This window comes from Pelodiscus sinensis, chromosome 2 (genome assembly GCF_049634645.1).
Source record: "Pelodiscus sinensis isolate JC-2024 chromosome 2, ASM4963464v1, whole genome shotgun sequence".
Classification (NCBI taxonomy): domain Eukaryota; kingdom Metazoa; phylum Chordata; order Testudines; family Trionychidae; genus Pelodiscus; species Pelodiscus sinensis.
In genome coordinates, this window is record NC_134712.1 from 33,853,114 (window position 1) to 33,868,428 (window position 15,315).

The following is a 15,315-nucleotide window of genomic DNA, read 5'->3' on the forward strand; positions in this document are numbered from 1 at the left end:
CCTGAAGAAAAACGCAGCTAATGTGAGGACTCGTAACAACTTTCTAAGCAAATTGGCCAAGACTTCCTGGGCAGCAAACCCACAAACTCTCTGATCTTCTGAGTTAGCTCTCCGATACTCTGCAGCTGTACTCTGGTTTGGCTTCATTTGTCTCACATCAAGTCAGTTGACATGAATATTGTAACTGGGATGATTCCATCCACAGCAGCACTATGGCTTCCCAAGGTAAGCCACTAAACCCCATATCTGTTGTAAGGATGCTACAGCCTCAATGATTGAGAAGACCAGGGCAAAACCACACCTATCACCATACAAGCACAAGTCTTCAAAGCATCCATTGTAGACCCACTTGCCTTGCCCAGATTTCTCAGTGATATTGATGTGGCATGAAGAATAGTCTGCCGCTGATGTCAGAATCCACTCTCCTATAACTGACTGGACTATGTATACACCCAGCTTTGATTGGCCCTGATGCTCATGGGTCCTTCTTGCTGCCCATGTAGCAAGTTTGTGGGTTTGCTGCCCAGGAAGTCTTGGCCAATTTGCTTAGAAAGTTGTTACGAGTCCTCACATTAGCTTCACTTTTCTTCAGGTGGTTAAGGTATGTTATTCACATAGCTAAAAGTGTGTAACTTAGATGGATGGCCCAGTGATAGTGCAGACGAGGCCTGAAAGTGGGACTAGGAAGGTTATTATGATGACAGTCCTTCATCTGTATTGCTGATCTTGTTACAGGTATACAAACTTCTCTTACCTTGAGACTGGATTATAATTATGTGCTCAACGTGAGGCTATCCCTAAATACCATTAGAAAGTTTCAGTAGTGCAGACTACAGCAGCCTGCGTTTTAAACTGTGTTTACATATGAAACACATTACACCTACACACTATGATTGGGACTAACTTACATTACATTTCCAAATGCAATTTTAGGTATTTTTATCTATATATACCCTAAATGTTCAGGACCTAGTCACCTCTTTCCTGGAGACACCGAGACAGTGAGGAATGCCCTCAGCTGAGGGCCCATACAAAAGACACATACAGTGAATTTGTTTTCCCAAGGTGCAAATGACTACACAAGGTGGAAAGCCATGTAGAATCAGTTCTACTCCATCTGCTTTGAATTGGAGAGAGAATTTAGGGAGGCAGACTGTAATTATACAAACTGGAATTCATCTGGGATTTTATTAAAAATGACAAGGTCCTTTGATAAACCACAAATGATATCATGTGGCATTTTGTTTATACAGCCCATCCTAAAGTCCCCACCTCTGGCAGCACAGTAGCTCAATACAAGACTACTGACTTAGGGGAAAATACCACCTACTGCTATAAGCCTCACTTCATGCATACATGGGTATTCCTTGAGCATCTCTCACCCTGAAAAGATCCAGCCATGCTTAGTGTGAGACTTGATTAGGTTGTGTAGCTGTAAATAAAATTTCCCTTCCCTCAATTATGTCAAATATTTATATTATGATTTATTCATTCAGGGTTTCTGGTATTGGTTTACCCCAAAAATAAATCAATATTTTGGAGGGGATAGAGGAATGTTTTTTATTTAGAGGAACCCATCAGCATACTCTAGGTGTTTGACAAATATATATTTAAATGAACCAGTATTCAAAAGAAACAATATCCCAACATGTAAAAAATACTATACGGCCATCCACTTTCCTTACTCATCAACCCTGCCACATTTGCATTTGCCTGCAACATCTGCTTCCAATACAGGCTACGTACTAGTCCCTGGTCTACACTAGGACTTTATTTGAAAATACCCCTTCCCCAAGGTTGAATTTATAAGCAGAGCATCCACACTACTATTCAAAATAATGGGCCATGGAATTAGAAATCTGTACTCCTGCTTTTCATTGGGAATAACACTGATTCTGAAATAGTTATTTTGGAATAACGGCAGTGTGGATGCTCCGGTGCTGCTATTTTGAAATAATTACTCACGAAAGTAATTTGAACTAATTATTCCCCAGTGCTTCCTGGGGCTCTAAGTCCAAGGTAGCATGTCCACGTTAACATAGCCTGCCTCGGATTAATTTTGATGCTTCCCTGTAGTGAGGACACTCTAGTTCAAATTTGCTAAATTGGGAGTTTAAGTCAAATTTACTAATTTCTAAATAGTTTCCTAATGTACACATGGCCTAGGTGTTTAACATGTGCTTAATTTTAAGCATATGTGTAGTCTCTGATTTCAATGGATGACCTAGGTAATTATAGTTTGGTAGCCTGACATAAATCCCAGGCAAGATAATGGAGAGGTTGATGTAGAACTTGACTGATGAAGAATTAAAGGAGTGTAATATAACTACAGCAGACTTCCGATAATCCGGCACCTTTGGGATCCATGGGGTGCCAGATTATTGGAGATGTCGGAGTATCCGGCTGGGATGCTGTGAGGGGATTGGGAGGAGGGTGGGGAATGGCGCGGCATGGGGCGAACCAGGTGCTGATGAGGGGCAGGACTGCAGGACCAACCCGGCAGCACTGCGGGACCAACCCAGCAGCACCCCAGCTGCTCTGCCCCAGGGCTTCCCCAAGTCCGCTGCTGGTCAGTTTCAGCAGAGGCAAACTTGGGGAAGCTGTGGGGCAGAGCAGCTGGGGTGCTGCCGGGTTGGTCCCCCAGCACCACCCCTCACCTGAGCAGCGCTACGGGACCAACCAAGCAGCACCTCAGTTGTTCTGCCCCAGGGCTTCCCCAAGTCCACCACTCGTCAGTTTCAGCAGCGTTGGACATGGGGAAGCTGTGGGGCAGAGCAGCTGGGGTGCTGCCGGGCGCTGAGCAGGGGGGTGAGGGGCAGTGCTGAGGGACCAACGCAGCAGCACCCCAGCTGCTCTTCTCCGCACCGCTTCCCCAGGTCCGCAGCTGGTCAGTTTCAGCAGCGGCAGCAGCGGACTTGAGGAAGTGGCGTGAAGCAGCTCCAATTGTCCAGCTGGCTGGAGCACTTATGGGTTCCAGTTGGTGCTGGACTATTGGGAGTGCCGGACCACTGGATGGCAGATAATTGGGAGTTTTACTGTAATGCCAACCAACAAAGATTTAAGGAAAATAGAGCAAGTCAAAATAACTTGTTATCTTTATATAATGAGAGTGCAGTTTTGGTTGATAAAGGTAATGGTGTAAATTAATAGACCACTGCAAAGCCTTTGACTTGATATCACATTGTATTCTGATTAAAAATTAGAATACAAAATTAACATGGCACACATTAAATGGATTGGAAACTGGCTGACATCTCAATATAACTGAAATGAAAATTGAACAGTTGTGTTTCTAGAGGAGTGTTTCTTAAACTGTGTTCCATGGTACACCAGTGTGTCACGAGGCAGTTGGAGGTGTGCTGCAGAGAACAACAGAATTAAAAATGGCCACCCTTAAAGGGGCAGGCGACTTTTTTTCTTCAATAACTTTTCCCCTGACTTTTTTTTTCTCAACAAAATATCCTTGGTGTTCCTTATAAAAAAAGTTATCGATTGGTGTTCCTCAGTCTTAAAACGTTTAAAAAACACTGTTCTAGAGGGACTTGGTGCTATGCAAGTTAACATTTTTATCAATGACCTACAAGAAAACAAACTCATAACTGGAAAAGTTTGCAGATGACACAAATTGAAGGAGTGGTAAACAAGAGATCAAGTTATTGATAAAAAGTCATCCGAATGGCTTGGTAAACTTGGTGCAAGCAAACAATACACAATTTGATTGTAACATTTACATCTAGGAATAAAGAATGTAGGCCACACTTACAGGATCAATCCTGTGAAGCAATGTCTCTGAAAAAAATTGGGGGTCTTGCTAATAATCAACTGAACATGAGCTCCCAAAGTGATGTTCTCAACTTAATGCTTCTGAGTTTAAATCTCTAACTATTAGAAATTAGGATGAGAACGTTTTGAGCTCCGGTTATCTCACATCTACCTAATACAAGGTTTTTAAACCTTTCTCTGAAGTATCTGGTGCTATCCATAAAGACAGGATACTAGAGTAGATGGACCATAGGTCTGATCCAGTACAGCAATTCCTATGTTGCTTTATAATTAAGCAATACAGTATCATAAACATAATATAATGCTGCATTACAGGCACAGAGCAAATGCAATCCTGAGATGCATGAACAGTGGAGTCTTGAGTAGGAGTAGAGAAATTATTTCACTTCTAAACTTGGCATTGCTGCAGTCAGAGCTGGAATCTAGTTCTGGTGCCTGCAATTCAAGAATTAAGTTGGCAAATTGGAGAGGGTTCAGAGAAGATCCACAAGAATGACTGGTGGATTAGAAACATGCTTTAGAATGCTAGACTCAAGGAGCTCAACTAATTTAACAAAAAGAAGATTAAAGGCTGGAAGATGTGGGGAAGCTCTTTAGCCTGTTTTATAAGAGGTCAGATTAGATGATCAAAGTGGCCTCTTTTGGCCTCGGAATCTATGAAGCTATAAATAAATCAAACCAATATAAAAGCTTGTTAGAAAAAACTGGATTTACCAAGTAAATATTGCTAAAATACTGTCCTTACTCCTCAACTGAGATATTACTGTTATTTTTCCTGATCTACAAATTTCCAGCTTCTAATGTAGGTCATTAATATAATGCCATCTTAATTTCACAGAGATGGTGGTGTTAGTCTGATCGCTGGAAGGATAGTGCCGAAAGTGGCATGAAAAATTGTTATACAATATCTGTAGAACTGGATGAAGGTTTTCCCTTTATGGCCAGCAATACATTGACTTTATAAACTATTCACATACTTAATAAGCAAGACTAGAAGAAACCATTGTCTGACTTTTGATACAGCACAGTCCATAGAACTTCCCCAAAATAATTTCTGGAACATATCTCTCTGGATGTTTTTCTATCTTGATTGAAAAATTGTCAATGATTGAGAATGTATGATCCTTGTAAATTGTTTCAATGGCTAATAACCCTAACTGTTAAAAAGTAATGCTTATTTTCAGCCATTGGATTGAGTTAAACCTTTTTCTGCTAGACTGAAGAACCCATTACAGTGAAAGCTTTGTTATCCGGCACTTTGTTAACCAGAAAACTTTGTTAACCAGCATTTCCCCCCAGCCACAATGCTGCCATGTCTTCAGGTGTGTGCGAGCCTGACTCCCACCTGTCCAGTCAGACGACTTGACACCACTGGTTGTTGCAGGGTTTCTGACAGCTGGGACTACTGGCTGACATCATCAGCAAGCGCCTCCTTCCCCCTCAGCCTGCCTCAAGCTGCCTTTGCCTTCGGAGTATACCTAACCCTTTGCTTGAATAAATGGCACATTAAAGTAACCTGCAACCAGCATTTCCTATGCGTGCTGGATAACCAAGCTTTCATTGTATTAAAAATTAGTTTCACTTATAGATACTTATAGACTGGAATCAAGTCACATCTTAACTATCTCTTTGTTAAGTAGACTGAGATCTATGAGTTCTTAACGTCCAATTGCCAAAAGCTTGGACTTTTATGGATCACTCAAAATAACCCTTTTCTGCTCATTGCTTCTGAAGCAGCTGGCACTGGCAACTGTTAGAAGACAGGATATTAGCGAGATGGAGAATTAGTCTGACCCAGTATGGCCATTCTTATTTTCCTAAGTCTATCCTTTAATCATTCCCATGGCTATTCAGTGAACCATCTCCAATTTATCAACATCATTCTTAAACTGCAGACACCAGAACTAGACACAACATTTTAGCTCTAGCTGTATCAGTGCTAAAGAGAGACAAAATAACTTCTTTAATCCTATTCAAGATTCCCTGATTGTGTGTTCCAGAACTGCATTAGCCAGGGATGGTGACAGAATTCACTGGTACCGGGGCAGTGCCCCGCCTCGGGTGGACGAGGTGGGGTTAGGGCAGTCAGCTCACGTTCAGCTGATTACTGATCAGGACACCCCAAATCTTCTTAATTCACTGCTTCCCAAGATCGGGTCCCACAACCAGGATGGATGACAGGTGAATGCACCCTTGAGGGAGGTGAGCCGTGCCTCTTTCTACCTGAGCCCCCCCCCACACACACACACACACACTGGAGCCTGGTGCATACAACCCCACGGCTGCTGCCTCCCTGCCATGTGCCTCCAGCCCCTGCACACTGGACAGGCAGGACAGCCCGAGAGCCCCAGCATACAGAACATGCTCAGCCCCAGAGCACTGAGCAGGCAGTGCAGTACCCCCAGTGCCAGACGGACAGACAGGCAGCATGGTGTGGCCCCAGCCCAGGGTCTTATGCACACCAGCCCCAGCCAAATTATCTCTCACGTACAGGAGTACAGAGAAGAGCGACAAGAATGATTAAAGGTTTAGAGAACATGACCTATGAAGCCAGGCTTCATGAACTGGGCTTGTTTAGTTTGGAAAAAAGAAGATTAAGGGGGGAACATGATAGTGGTTTTCAAATATCTAAAAGGGTGTCACAAGGAGGAAGGAGAAAATTTGTTCCTCTTGGTTTCTGAGGACAGGACAAGGAGTAATGGGCTTAAAGTGCGGCAGGGGAGGTTTAGATTGGACATTAGGAAAAAATTCCTAACTGTCAGGGTGGTCAAATATTAGAATAAATTGCCAAGGGAGGTGGTGGAATCTCCCTCTCTGGAGATATTTAAGAACAGGTTAGATAGACATCTGTCAGGGATGGTGTAGACGGAGCTTGGTCCTGCCTTGAGGGCGGAGGGCTGGACTCGATGACCTCTTGAGGTCCCTTCCAGTCCTATTATTCTATGATTCTATGATTCTAAGTAAATTCTTCCTCACAGCTTTGTGAAATTGGTCCTATTAAAGCAATGTGTGTGGAGAGGAAGGAGTTATGTTGCATTACTGGTGTGAACTTTATTATGTTTGCACATTATAAATATAATAAAATCAAGTTCATTTGTGCCTAAGCTATCATTAACTTTTACTTCTGTGATCAGTTCCTCTTTATCTGCTAGGTCAACGTCTAATTTAAAGCTGATGTTTTGTAAATAAAAGTTTAGGTAACAAAGTGGAAACCTTAAGTGGATTTCAAGTTATGTATTATGTGTTGTGTTGTGCTGTGATGTTATGAATGCAAATATTTAATGTAGTTTCAATTCCAGTGGGTTTGCTCCCTTCACTTTTACACAAAATATCCTGTTTACCCTCAATAGCAGCAGATGAAAAGAATAATTATTTATAATTCCCTGCTTCACAGGCTGAACTGAAGCTTGTTTTTGGCATGAAAACTGAAGGAGAAAGGTAGTTATGCTGTGCATGAGTGTTATTTCCTTGTGGCCCCTACAGTACATCCCATCAATCTTTTGGTGGACAGTCTGTGAAAAATTGAATTTGCTGTCACTGGACTATGAGGTATATATGAATTACATGTTCAGATTAATTCCTCTGAAGCAGCAGTGTCTTACACTTTTTCAGATTGCTTTTGACTTGCTTTTACATTTAATATTGTTTGTAATGTAAGTACTGGTGCCACAGAGGTTTATTTATATGTTCTTTTCTGGGTACTGAGTATTCTGTAAGCCCTGCTGCCATTCAAAGCCTACATGGAGAATATCCCCATCAAATCATGATCAGTAAAGTAGTCTCAACCCAGGCATTATCCCAACCTATCCTTTTATGCATGCATCAGCATCTGCACTAACCCACTGTACAAATAAATGTGTGGTTTCATACATCACCTGCATGCACAGATACTGATGCTTGAAAAGAGTGTCTGCTCAACTTTGCATAAAGAGGCCACTTTCTCATGTGATCTATGCCATCAGTTGCCAGCAATGCCCCTCTGCCATGTATATTGGCCAAACTGGACAGTCTCTACGACAAAGGAATGGACACAAATCAGATATCAGAAATGGTAATACACAAAAACCTGTAGGAGAACATTATAACCTACCTGGGCACTCATTAATGGATTTAAAAGTAGCCATTCTTCTACAAAGGAATTTCAAAAACTATCAATAGAGAGAAACTGTAACTGGCCTTCATATGCAAATTTGACACTCTCTCTCATGGCCTGAACAAAGACATAAACTGAATGGATCCTTACATTCCACACCCAAATGACATCAAAAGCTAAGTATGGGACACTTCCTGCCCACTTAATTAGCCTTATTAACTCTGGCACTACAATTGACAGGCACTCCCCGCCCCCGCCCCCAGGACTACTCATTGTTTTTTTAAAGATACAGACTAACATGGCTACCCCTCTGAAACTTCTGAAAACTAGACATTTTCCTGCCATCTCTTCTTCTTCCTCCCTTTTACTCTCTTATTCATTGCTGAGAACTTAACATATTTAATACAATATATTCCAGCAGAAGTTATGGGTAATGGATGTTGAGTGTGTAGAATAAAATCCACTGAAAATAAAGAATGGGCCATATTATCTAAAAATACAATAGAACATTAAATATTTATACAAAATTCTGGAATATATCTACACTCAGTAAGGATGTCCTAATTATTTGCTGGACACTACAATGCTCCTTATTATTAAACAATTACACACTAGAATAATTATTCTATATATTCCAGAGTTTAAATGAACTCTGGAACTTTATAGACACATTATCTATATAGTCCAGAGTTTAAATGAACATATTGAGATGGGGGGGGGGAGACAGATATAAAAACATAGAGCAAGTCATAAACATGTTCTTATTATATATTATCTAACCTGTCAATTGCATTAATGGGCTTTTTGGCAGAAATTGTTTATTGTAAATTATATTTAAAGACATGATTTAATAAAACATGTTTCTTTTTCACCAGATGAGATTTTCATTTGCACCCTCATTGTCATTTATTCCCTTATGTTAAACTTTTAATTTCATGTTTACCTGGTGAAAGGAACAGCAGATGATTGCAGCTGTGGTTAATACCAATATTGCTCTCTGTTGTTATAGCAACTAATGTTCAAACTACCCTGGTTTTCTACATCTCCTTTCAGTCTCTCCTGCTGTAAAGCAACACAAAAGGGAAGGCCAACTTTCAGAAACTTCCACAGAAAATTTGGCCAGTGCTTTGAACTTATTTATTTTATTTCAAGTATGCTGATTCTTGATCAGGAATCTTCTGCCTAAATGCCAAAGAGATATATCTCTCAACCTCTCCCGGCGCTGTGAGTAATCACACATTTGTAGAACATCATCATTCTTTAGTCAGTATTTTACTCAAGTAAATCAACAGAACAAAACTATTTTTTCATAAGCACACACAAATGCATCTACATAGAAGCAATTATGCCAAATATCAGCCTGATATTGTTGGTTAGCTGACCTTGATTTGCATAAATTATAGCGTGGCTAATACAATGAAGAGTCTTATGGCACATTAAAAACTGACAAATGTATTGTGTCTGATGAAGTGTTTTTTAGCCAAGAAAATGTATGCCCAAATAAATATGTTAGTTTTTAAGGTTCCGTACAACTCCTTCTTGTTTTTGCAGATACAGACTACAGATACAGGTGTACTATCCCTCAGAGACTAAGGCTAATGTTCTTTGATATGCTACAATTGTGAAGTATATAAAAACTAATACAAAAAGGTTTGTTTTTTCAAGTCAAACAACAAAATTACTCAAGTTATTAAAAAAGAAATCTTAACTGTATCAAGAAATAGGCTACGTCTACACTGGCCCCTTTTCCGAAAGGGGCATGCTAATTTTAAACTTCGTAATAGGGAAATCCGCGGGGGATTTAAATATCCCCCGCGGGATTTAAATAAAGATGTCCGCCGCTTTTTTCCGGCTTGTAGAAAAGCCGGAAAAGTGCGTCTAGACTGGCCCGATCCTCCGGAATAAAGCCCTATTCCGGAGGATCTCTTATTCCTACTTTGAATAAGAGTGCCAGTCTAGACGCTCTTTTCCGGCTTTTCTACAAGCCGGAAAAAAGCGGCGGACATCTTTATTTAAATCCCGCGGGGGATATTTAAATCCCCCGCGGATTTCCCTATTACGAAGTTTAAAATTAGCATGCCCCTTTCGGAAAAGGGGCCAGTGTAGACGTAGCCATAGTGTTTAACTAGTTGAAGTACTGAGCCAATCAATATGCAACTTTTTAGCTCTTAACCTACTTTTAGGTCTTAACTAACTACAGCATCCTCTTAACTTACCTTCTTGATAATTAAAATATGAATTATTATTTATAATGAGGCAGCACCCTAAAGCAAGATGTAGATCCCATCATGCAAGATGCTCTAACAATGCATAATAAGAGACATTCTGTGCTCTGAGAAGCTGTCAGTCAAAAGGGAGAGACTACATGACCTTTTAAATAAGTCAGCATTTTGTTTCAGCAATCAAAGTCAGTTTCTGAAATAAACAAAATCTGAGTTTAACATGGCAGCTGACTTCAGAGAGAGTGGACATAGAATGAATTAAAAGAAGCTACCTCTGAGCAATAAATACTGAGTTTGGCTTTCAGATACAATTTAGGTAATGGAGCTCTTAATGGTTTTTGATGTAGAGTAATGTTTTGCAATTAATAGACTGTTTACATTTACACTAGATGTGTATCAAATTTTTTGCAGCAAATTATAAATAAATATGAACTGACACATTACGGTTTTAGTAGTTATTTGAAAAATATTTATCCTGTAGCTTTTTTTGTGGGGGATTAGCCTACTGGAGACTGTCTGATCTTCTAAACTGGGGGTGGGGAACCTTTTTTGGGTCGGTGGCTGCTGACCCACAGAAAAATCAGTCAGGAGCCAAGAGTTGTGGGGAGGTGGCAGGGAGGTTGGAGTGCCAGCATGGGCTCCCTAATGCTGGAGGAGGCCCTAAGCCTAGGGGCCAGATCCAGGCAACCCAGGGGTGACATCTGGCCTCCGTGCCTTAGGTTTGCCACCCCTGTTCTCAACCCTTACTCATACTAGTAGTTCCACTGAAATCAGTGACATAACTCAAGTGAGGAGAACCAAGGAGTTGCATGATGAAGCCTTATATGCTTCTAAGGAAAAATAACACTATTATTATGCCCAACTATAACCTGAGCAAAAACTTGGGAAAAAAAGATTGTGACAAGTTCTCAGTTTAAAAGGAAATGGAGGCTTTTATCAGTGTTCTGCTAGAAAATCTAATTTCTCACTCTTAGAAATCACTCATACTAAGTTAAAAGACAAACTTATCTAAAAAGGTCTCTTTCAATTTCACCACCTGCAATGCTTCATAATGCTGCCTGTATTTTCATCTCTCTCTCTTCAATATGCAGGGCTGTTTGGTGCTATCAAAGGCTCAGTTTTGGACTTCAATGAATTACTTAGTAAGTATATTTTACTTCTGTTATGATCCTGGTCAAAGATCTGTTCTTTTACAGTTTCAACATTTCACTTACTGGTTTATAACAATTAGTCTTATTCTATGTGTACTCTTGGGAAAAGTACAGAGATGTTTAAATTTTTAATTTCTTTAAACATTCAAGCTAAAAAGAAGTAAAAGACTGAAATAATCTAAAGAAAAGAAACTAAAACAGGAAGAAATGAAAGATGAAATATGGAGGGAGATGGAAGATGAAATTAGACATAAAGTACTGTATTGCAATTCTATTTCATAAAAAGTTACACCAAAATGTTATGAAATACCATAGGCTTGGCTACACACATATTTATTTCTAGTGCAAGTACACAAACAGACTTAAATATACTGGCAGAGAGAAAAGATGTGCGAATATTCTGAAAATATTTGCCACTCCTGTTCTAAACCCTTACTCGTACTAGTAGTTCCACTGAAATCAGTGACACAACTCAAGTGAAGAGAACCAAGGAGTTGCATGATGAAGCCTTATGTGCTTCCCACTGACCCTGGGCTCACGCAGCACTCCAAGTCCCCGCGGCATCCCTGCTAGGGCTCTTGTACATTTCAAAGGTGGAATGTGGAAGTGCTTATCGACTAGTCGAGTAGTTAATAGAAATTCCATTGACTACTCAACTAGCAAATGAAGCGCTACTTAACATCCCTAGCAGGGATATGGAAGAGTAGCAGGGCTGGTGGAGGAGTCTGGAGGGGCAAAGCAGGGAAAGGACAGTGAGAAGGGAAGCACATAAAGGGCTGATGGATGTGCAGCAGTGGTGAACAGCCAGTGCCAGCTAGAAACAGGACGGAGGACAGGACCCTGTTGACTGAGAGCACGCACACAGCAGAGGCTCCACTGATGGACCAGTGGGGAAACATCTGGCCCATGCACTGTGTCTTTACCCTGCCACCAGCCTTGCACACCTATTCTCATGGCTGGCCACTGGACTCTCACCTCACTCACTGCTAGAGGGCAGGTGGCTGGTAAGGATCTGGCCAGAAGCAGGACCTGCCAGTACTGGTAAGGGGCAGGGGGAGGAGACAGAAAATATGGGACAATTTGCCCCTTTTAAAGAAAAAGACAGGACACCTGCAGGAGGGCTCATGTATGGGACTGGCCCTTTAAAAACATGACATCTGATCATAGAATCATAGAATATGGACTGGAAGGGACCTCAAGAGGTCATCGAGTCTAGCCCCCCGCCCTCAAGGCAGGACCAAGCTCCACCTACACCATCCCTGACAGATGTCTATCTAACCTGTTCTTAAATATCTCCAGAGAGGGAGATTCCACCACCTCCCTTGGCAATTTATTCCAATATTTGACCACCCTGAAATATTGACCATCATACTAGGCATTTCCATCATCTGGAGTATTTAAAAACGTGAGTGGAAGAAACACAAGAACATATGTATTAGAGAGACAAGATGGGTGAAATTATAGTTGACTTGAAGAGGAGCTCCATGTAGATTGAAAGCTTTTTTCATTGATCCAATAAGAGATGTTACCCCACCTACTTCGTTTCACTAATATCCTTGGACCAACACAGTCCCAACAATGCAAACAAATGGAAGAACAATCCCAATCTGCCAGAAAAACAGAAGCAATAATTTAACTGTTTTCTCTTTTCTCTCTATGATCTATAGGCAGATTGAAATGCCTTCAGAATCAAATTTATCTAACACTTGCATTTGGAATCTCACACTCTTTTTCCCCACTGTAAATTCTTAGATTCATTGCTGGTTAACAATGTGACAAGCATAAAAAAGTCAAAATTTTAGGCTATTTGTTTTACTTCACACAGTTGGATCTGGTCGATTTCATTTTCTGCAATGTCATGGTCCATAGAATTTTATTTTCATGAGCAGTTTGGGGTGGGGGAGGCTTGGCTATTTGGTGCTACTTCTTATCCATTGTTTTGCAAGGCTATTTATTCTGCATCAAGAAACCAAAAAGCCACATTTTTTTCCAGTGAGATTATCACAAAACTAATGCTATTTATATGTTCTCCCTAAAAAAACTATTATGATAGGTAAAGAACAAGCTTCTTTTCTAATAAGAGCGCAGGGATGTGAAAGTTCCTAGTTATGCATGTCCACAAGAACTACAAGAAAGCATATTATGGGACCCGTGAAGCATTTGTTTGTTTGGTTGATTTTGTTTGGGTTTTTTTTTTATGAGAGGTGCAGTGCTGCTGTAACCAACAAGTTTTAAAGTACAGACTTAGATGCCTGCATTTCTTAATAGCTGGGGGGAAAAATCGTTTCCCGGGAAAAAAAGAAATAGGCAACCTATACTAGTGACTTGGTGCTAATCACAATCCCGTGTTCACGCGTTTGATTGAACTCCTAAGAGAATAAAGAGATTCAGATAGGCATGTCCGTCCATCGCGGGGGTAGTGGACTCAAATGCCTGCTGCTTCACATATGAGGACATTTTCTGTACGCCCCCAGCCGCGCGGGGCCGAGCGCCGCGGCGTAGTAAGGAGGGACAGAAAGGGCCACTCGCACATCACTACATCTCCCCGACCCCTCGCATGTTTCATGGCGAGCTCCAGCAGGCGCTGTTTGCCAGCCAGATTCCCAGCAAAGCAGTCGGCGCCGCTGTTTGAAAGCCGGCTGTCCTGGCGGCTCGGGGGCTGCGGCTCACGGGCCCAGGGCTGCGCCTGCTCCTGGGCTGGGGGGTGGGAGCCCTCCGGCCCAGCTCAGAGCCGGCGGGGGATGAGGGGCTCTGGCTGCGGCCCCGCGGACCCCCTCCCAGCCCATCACTCACCCGGGGGCGGCGCGCTCTGCTCCCGCAGCCCGGCCTCGGCGCGGGCGCTCTCGTGGCCGCAGGCCGGCGGCGGGGGCTCGGTGTCCGTGTTCGTCAGCCAGGTGGACTCGGTCTCGCGGGTCCAGCTCTCGTAGTAGCGCGGCTCGATGGCATCGGCTCGGCTCCCCCCGCAGCCCATCCTGCCGCCGGCACCCGGACCGCCCGGCTGCTCACTGCCAGCGCTGCATCCCGCCTCCCGGTCAGCCAGGGGTCCGGGGGCGCCGCTCCCGTCCTCCCCGCTGTGCCCCCTGCCGGGCGGCTGCGTCTCCCTTCCTCGCCTCCCCCTGCCGCTGCTCGGCCCTGCGCTCTCCCGCCCCGCTGCCTCCGCGAGTCCGGTCCCTGCCCCTCCTCGCTCTGCCCCGGAGCTACTGGCGGGAGACTCGCTAGCGCAGCCCTGCCCGCCCGCCACAGCCTGCGAGGGCGCCTGTGGAAAAAGCTCCTCAGCGACTTGTCTGACCCGCGCAAGTCCTCAGCCTCCAGCGCGGCCGGGGCGGGGAGAGAGCAGCAATCGCCCACATTTGAGGGCAGAGCGGAGGAAGCGGTCCCCGAGTTGCCGGGTCCCTACGTTCACAGGTGAGGCAGCGTTAATATTTGAGGGCAAATCTGGCCCGTTCCGGCGGCCCATTTCATAAACCCGCCGGCCCCCTCATTTTCCTACAGTGCGAGGGCAACAGCGACTGGCTCCGGCTTGCTGCATTAACTCTGGTGCTGCTCTTGAACGGCCACCGTTTGTAATTCAGCCCACACTATTTAGCCCTGTAATGCCAGCCACCCCTCCACAGCTCCTGCGTGTACTGGAATGTACACTTTAACCCATTGCTCTCAAAGCAGTGGAGAACAAGCCACTACACTCATGAATAAAGGCCATTAAGACTTTCACTGACAGCAGCCAGAAAGAAAATCTGCCATAGTGAATACTGACAAAGGAGGGGACTGCTGAAAGTAATATGTTTCTGGCTCATGATTGTTATTTGATGTTTATATTACAGCTCTCAGATGCCCCATTGTGTGGGGAGCTTTAGGAGAGAACCGTCTTTGCCCTAGATACAAAAAACACTTGTATCCACCATTTCTGAAGCTATAGTGAACTAGGCACATTCTGAAAATGTAAATAATTTTGTGAGCCAGCTAGCCACACTCAACTGGTCAAATAGCTACCTGTGGCTAGTGGCTAAAGTGTTGGACGGTATGGCCCTAGATAATGTATCTGTTGCATAACGATTTATCAGTACAG

The 15,315-nt window shown here is 43.0% G+C and overlaps 1 protein-coding gene across 2 annotated transcripts in view; it reads right to left on the reverse strand.

The window, feature by feature from the left end:
• Positions 1 to 15,035, reverse strand: part of BAALC (BAALC binder of MAP3K1 and KLF4) — a 37,684-nt gene extending 22,649 nt beyond the window's left edge. The window contains exon 1 of one of the 2 annotated variants that reach the window (XR_012901277.1): positions 14,043 to 15,035. Coding sequence is in view for 1 of the 2 variants with exons in the window: in XM_006122398.4 (XP_006122460.1) it covers positions 14,043 to 14,220 (178 nt within the window). In the remaining variant the exon portion in view is untranslated. The remainder of the gene's footprint in view (positions 1 to 14,042) is intronic. The other variant, XM_006122398.4, reaches the window with a different exon arrangement.
• Between the last annotated feature and the right edge of the window lie 280 nt (positions 15,036 to 15,315).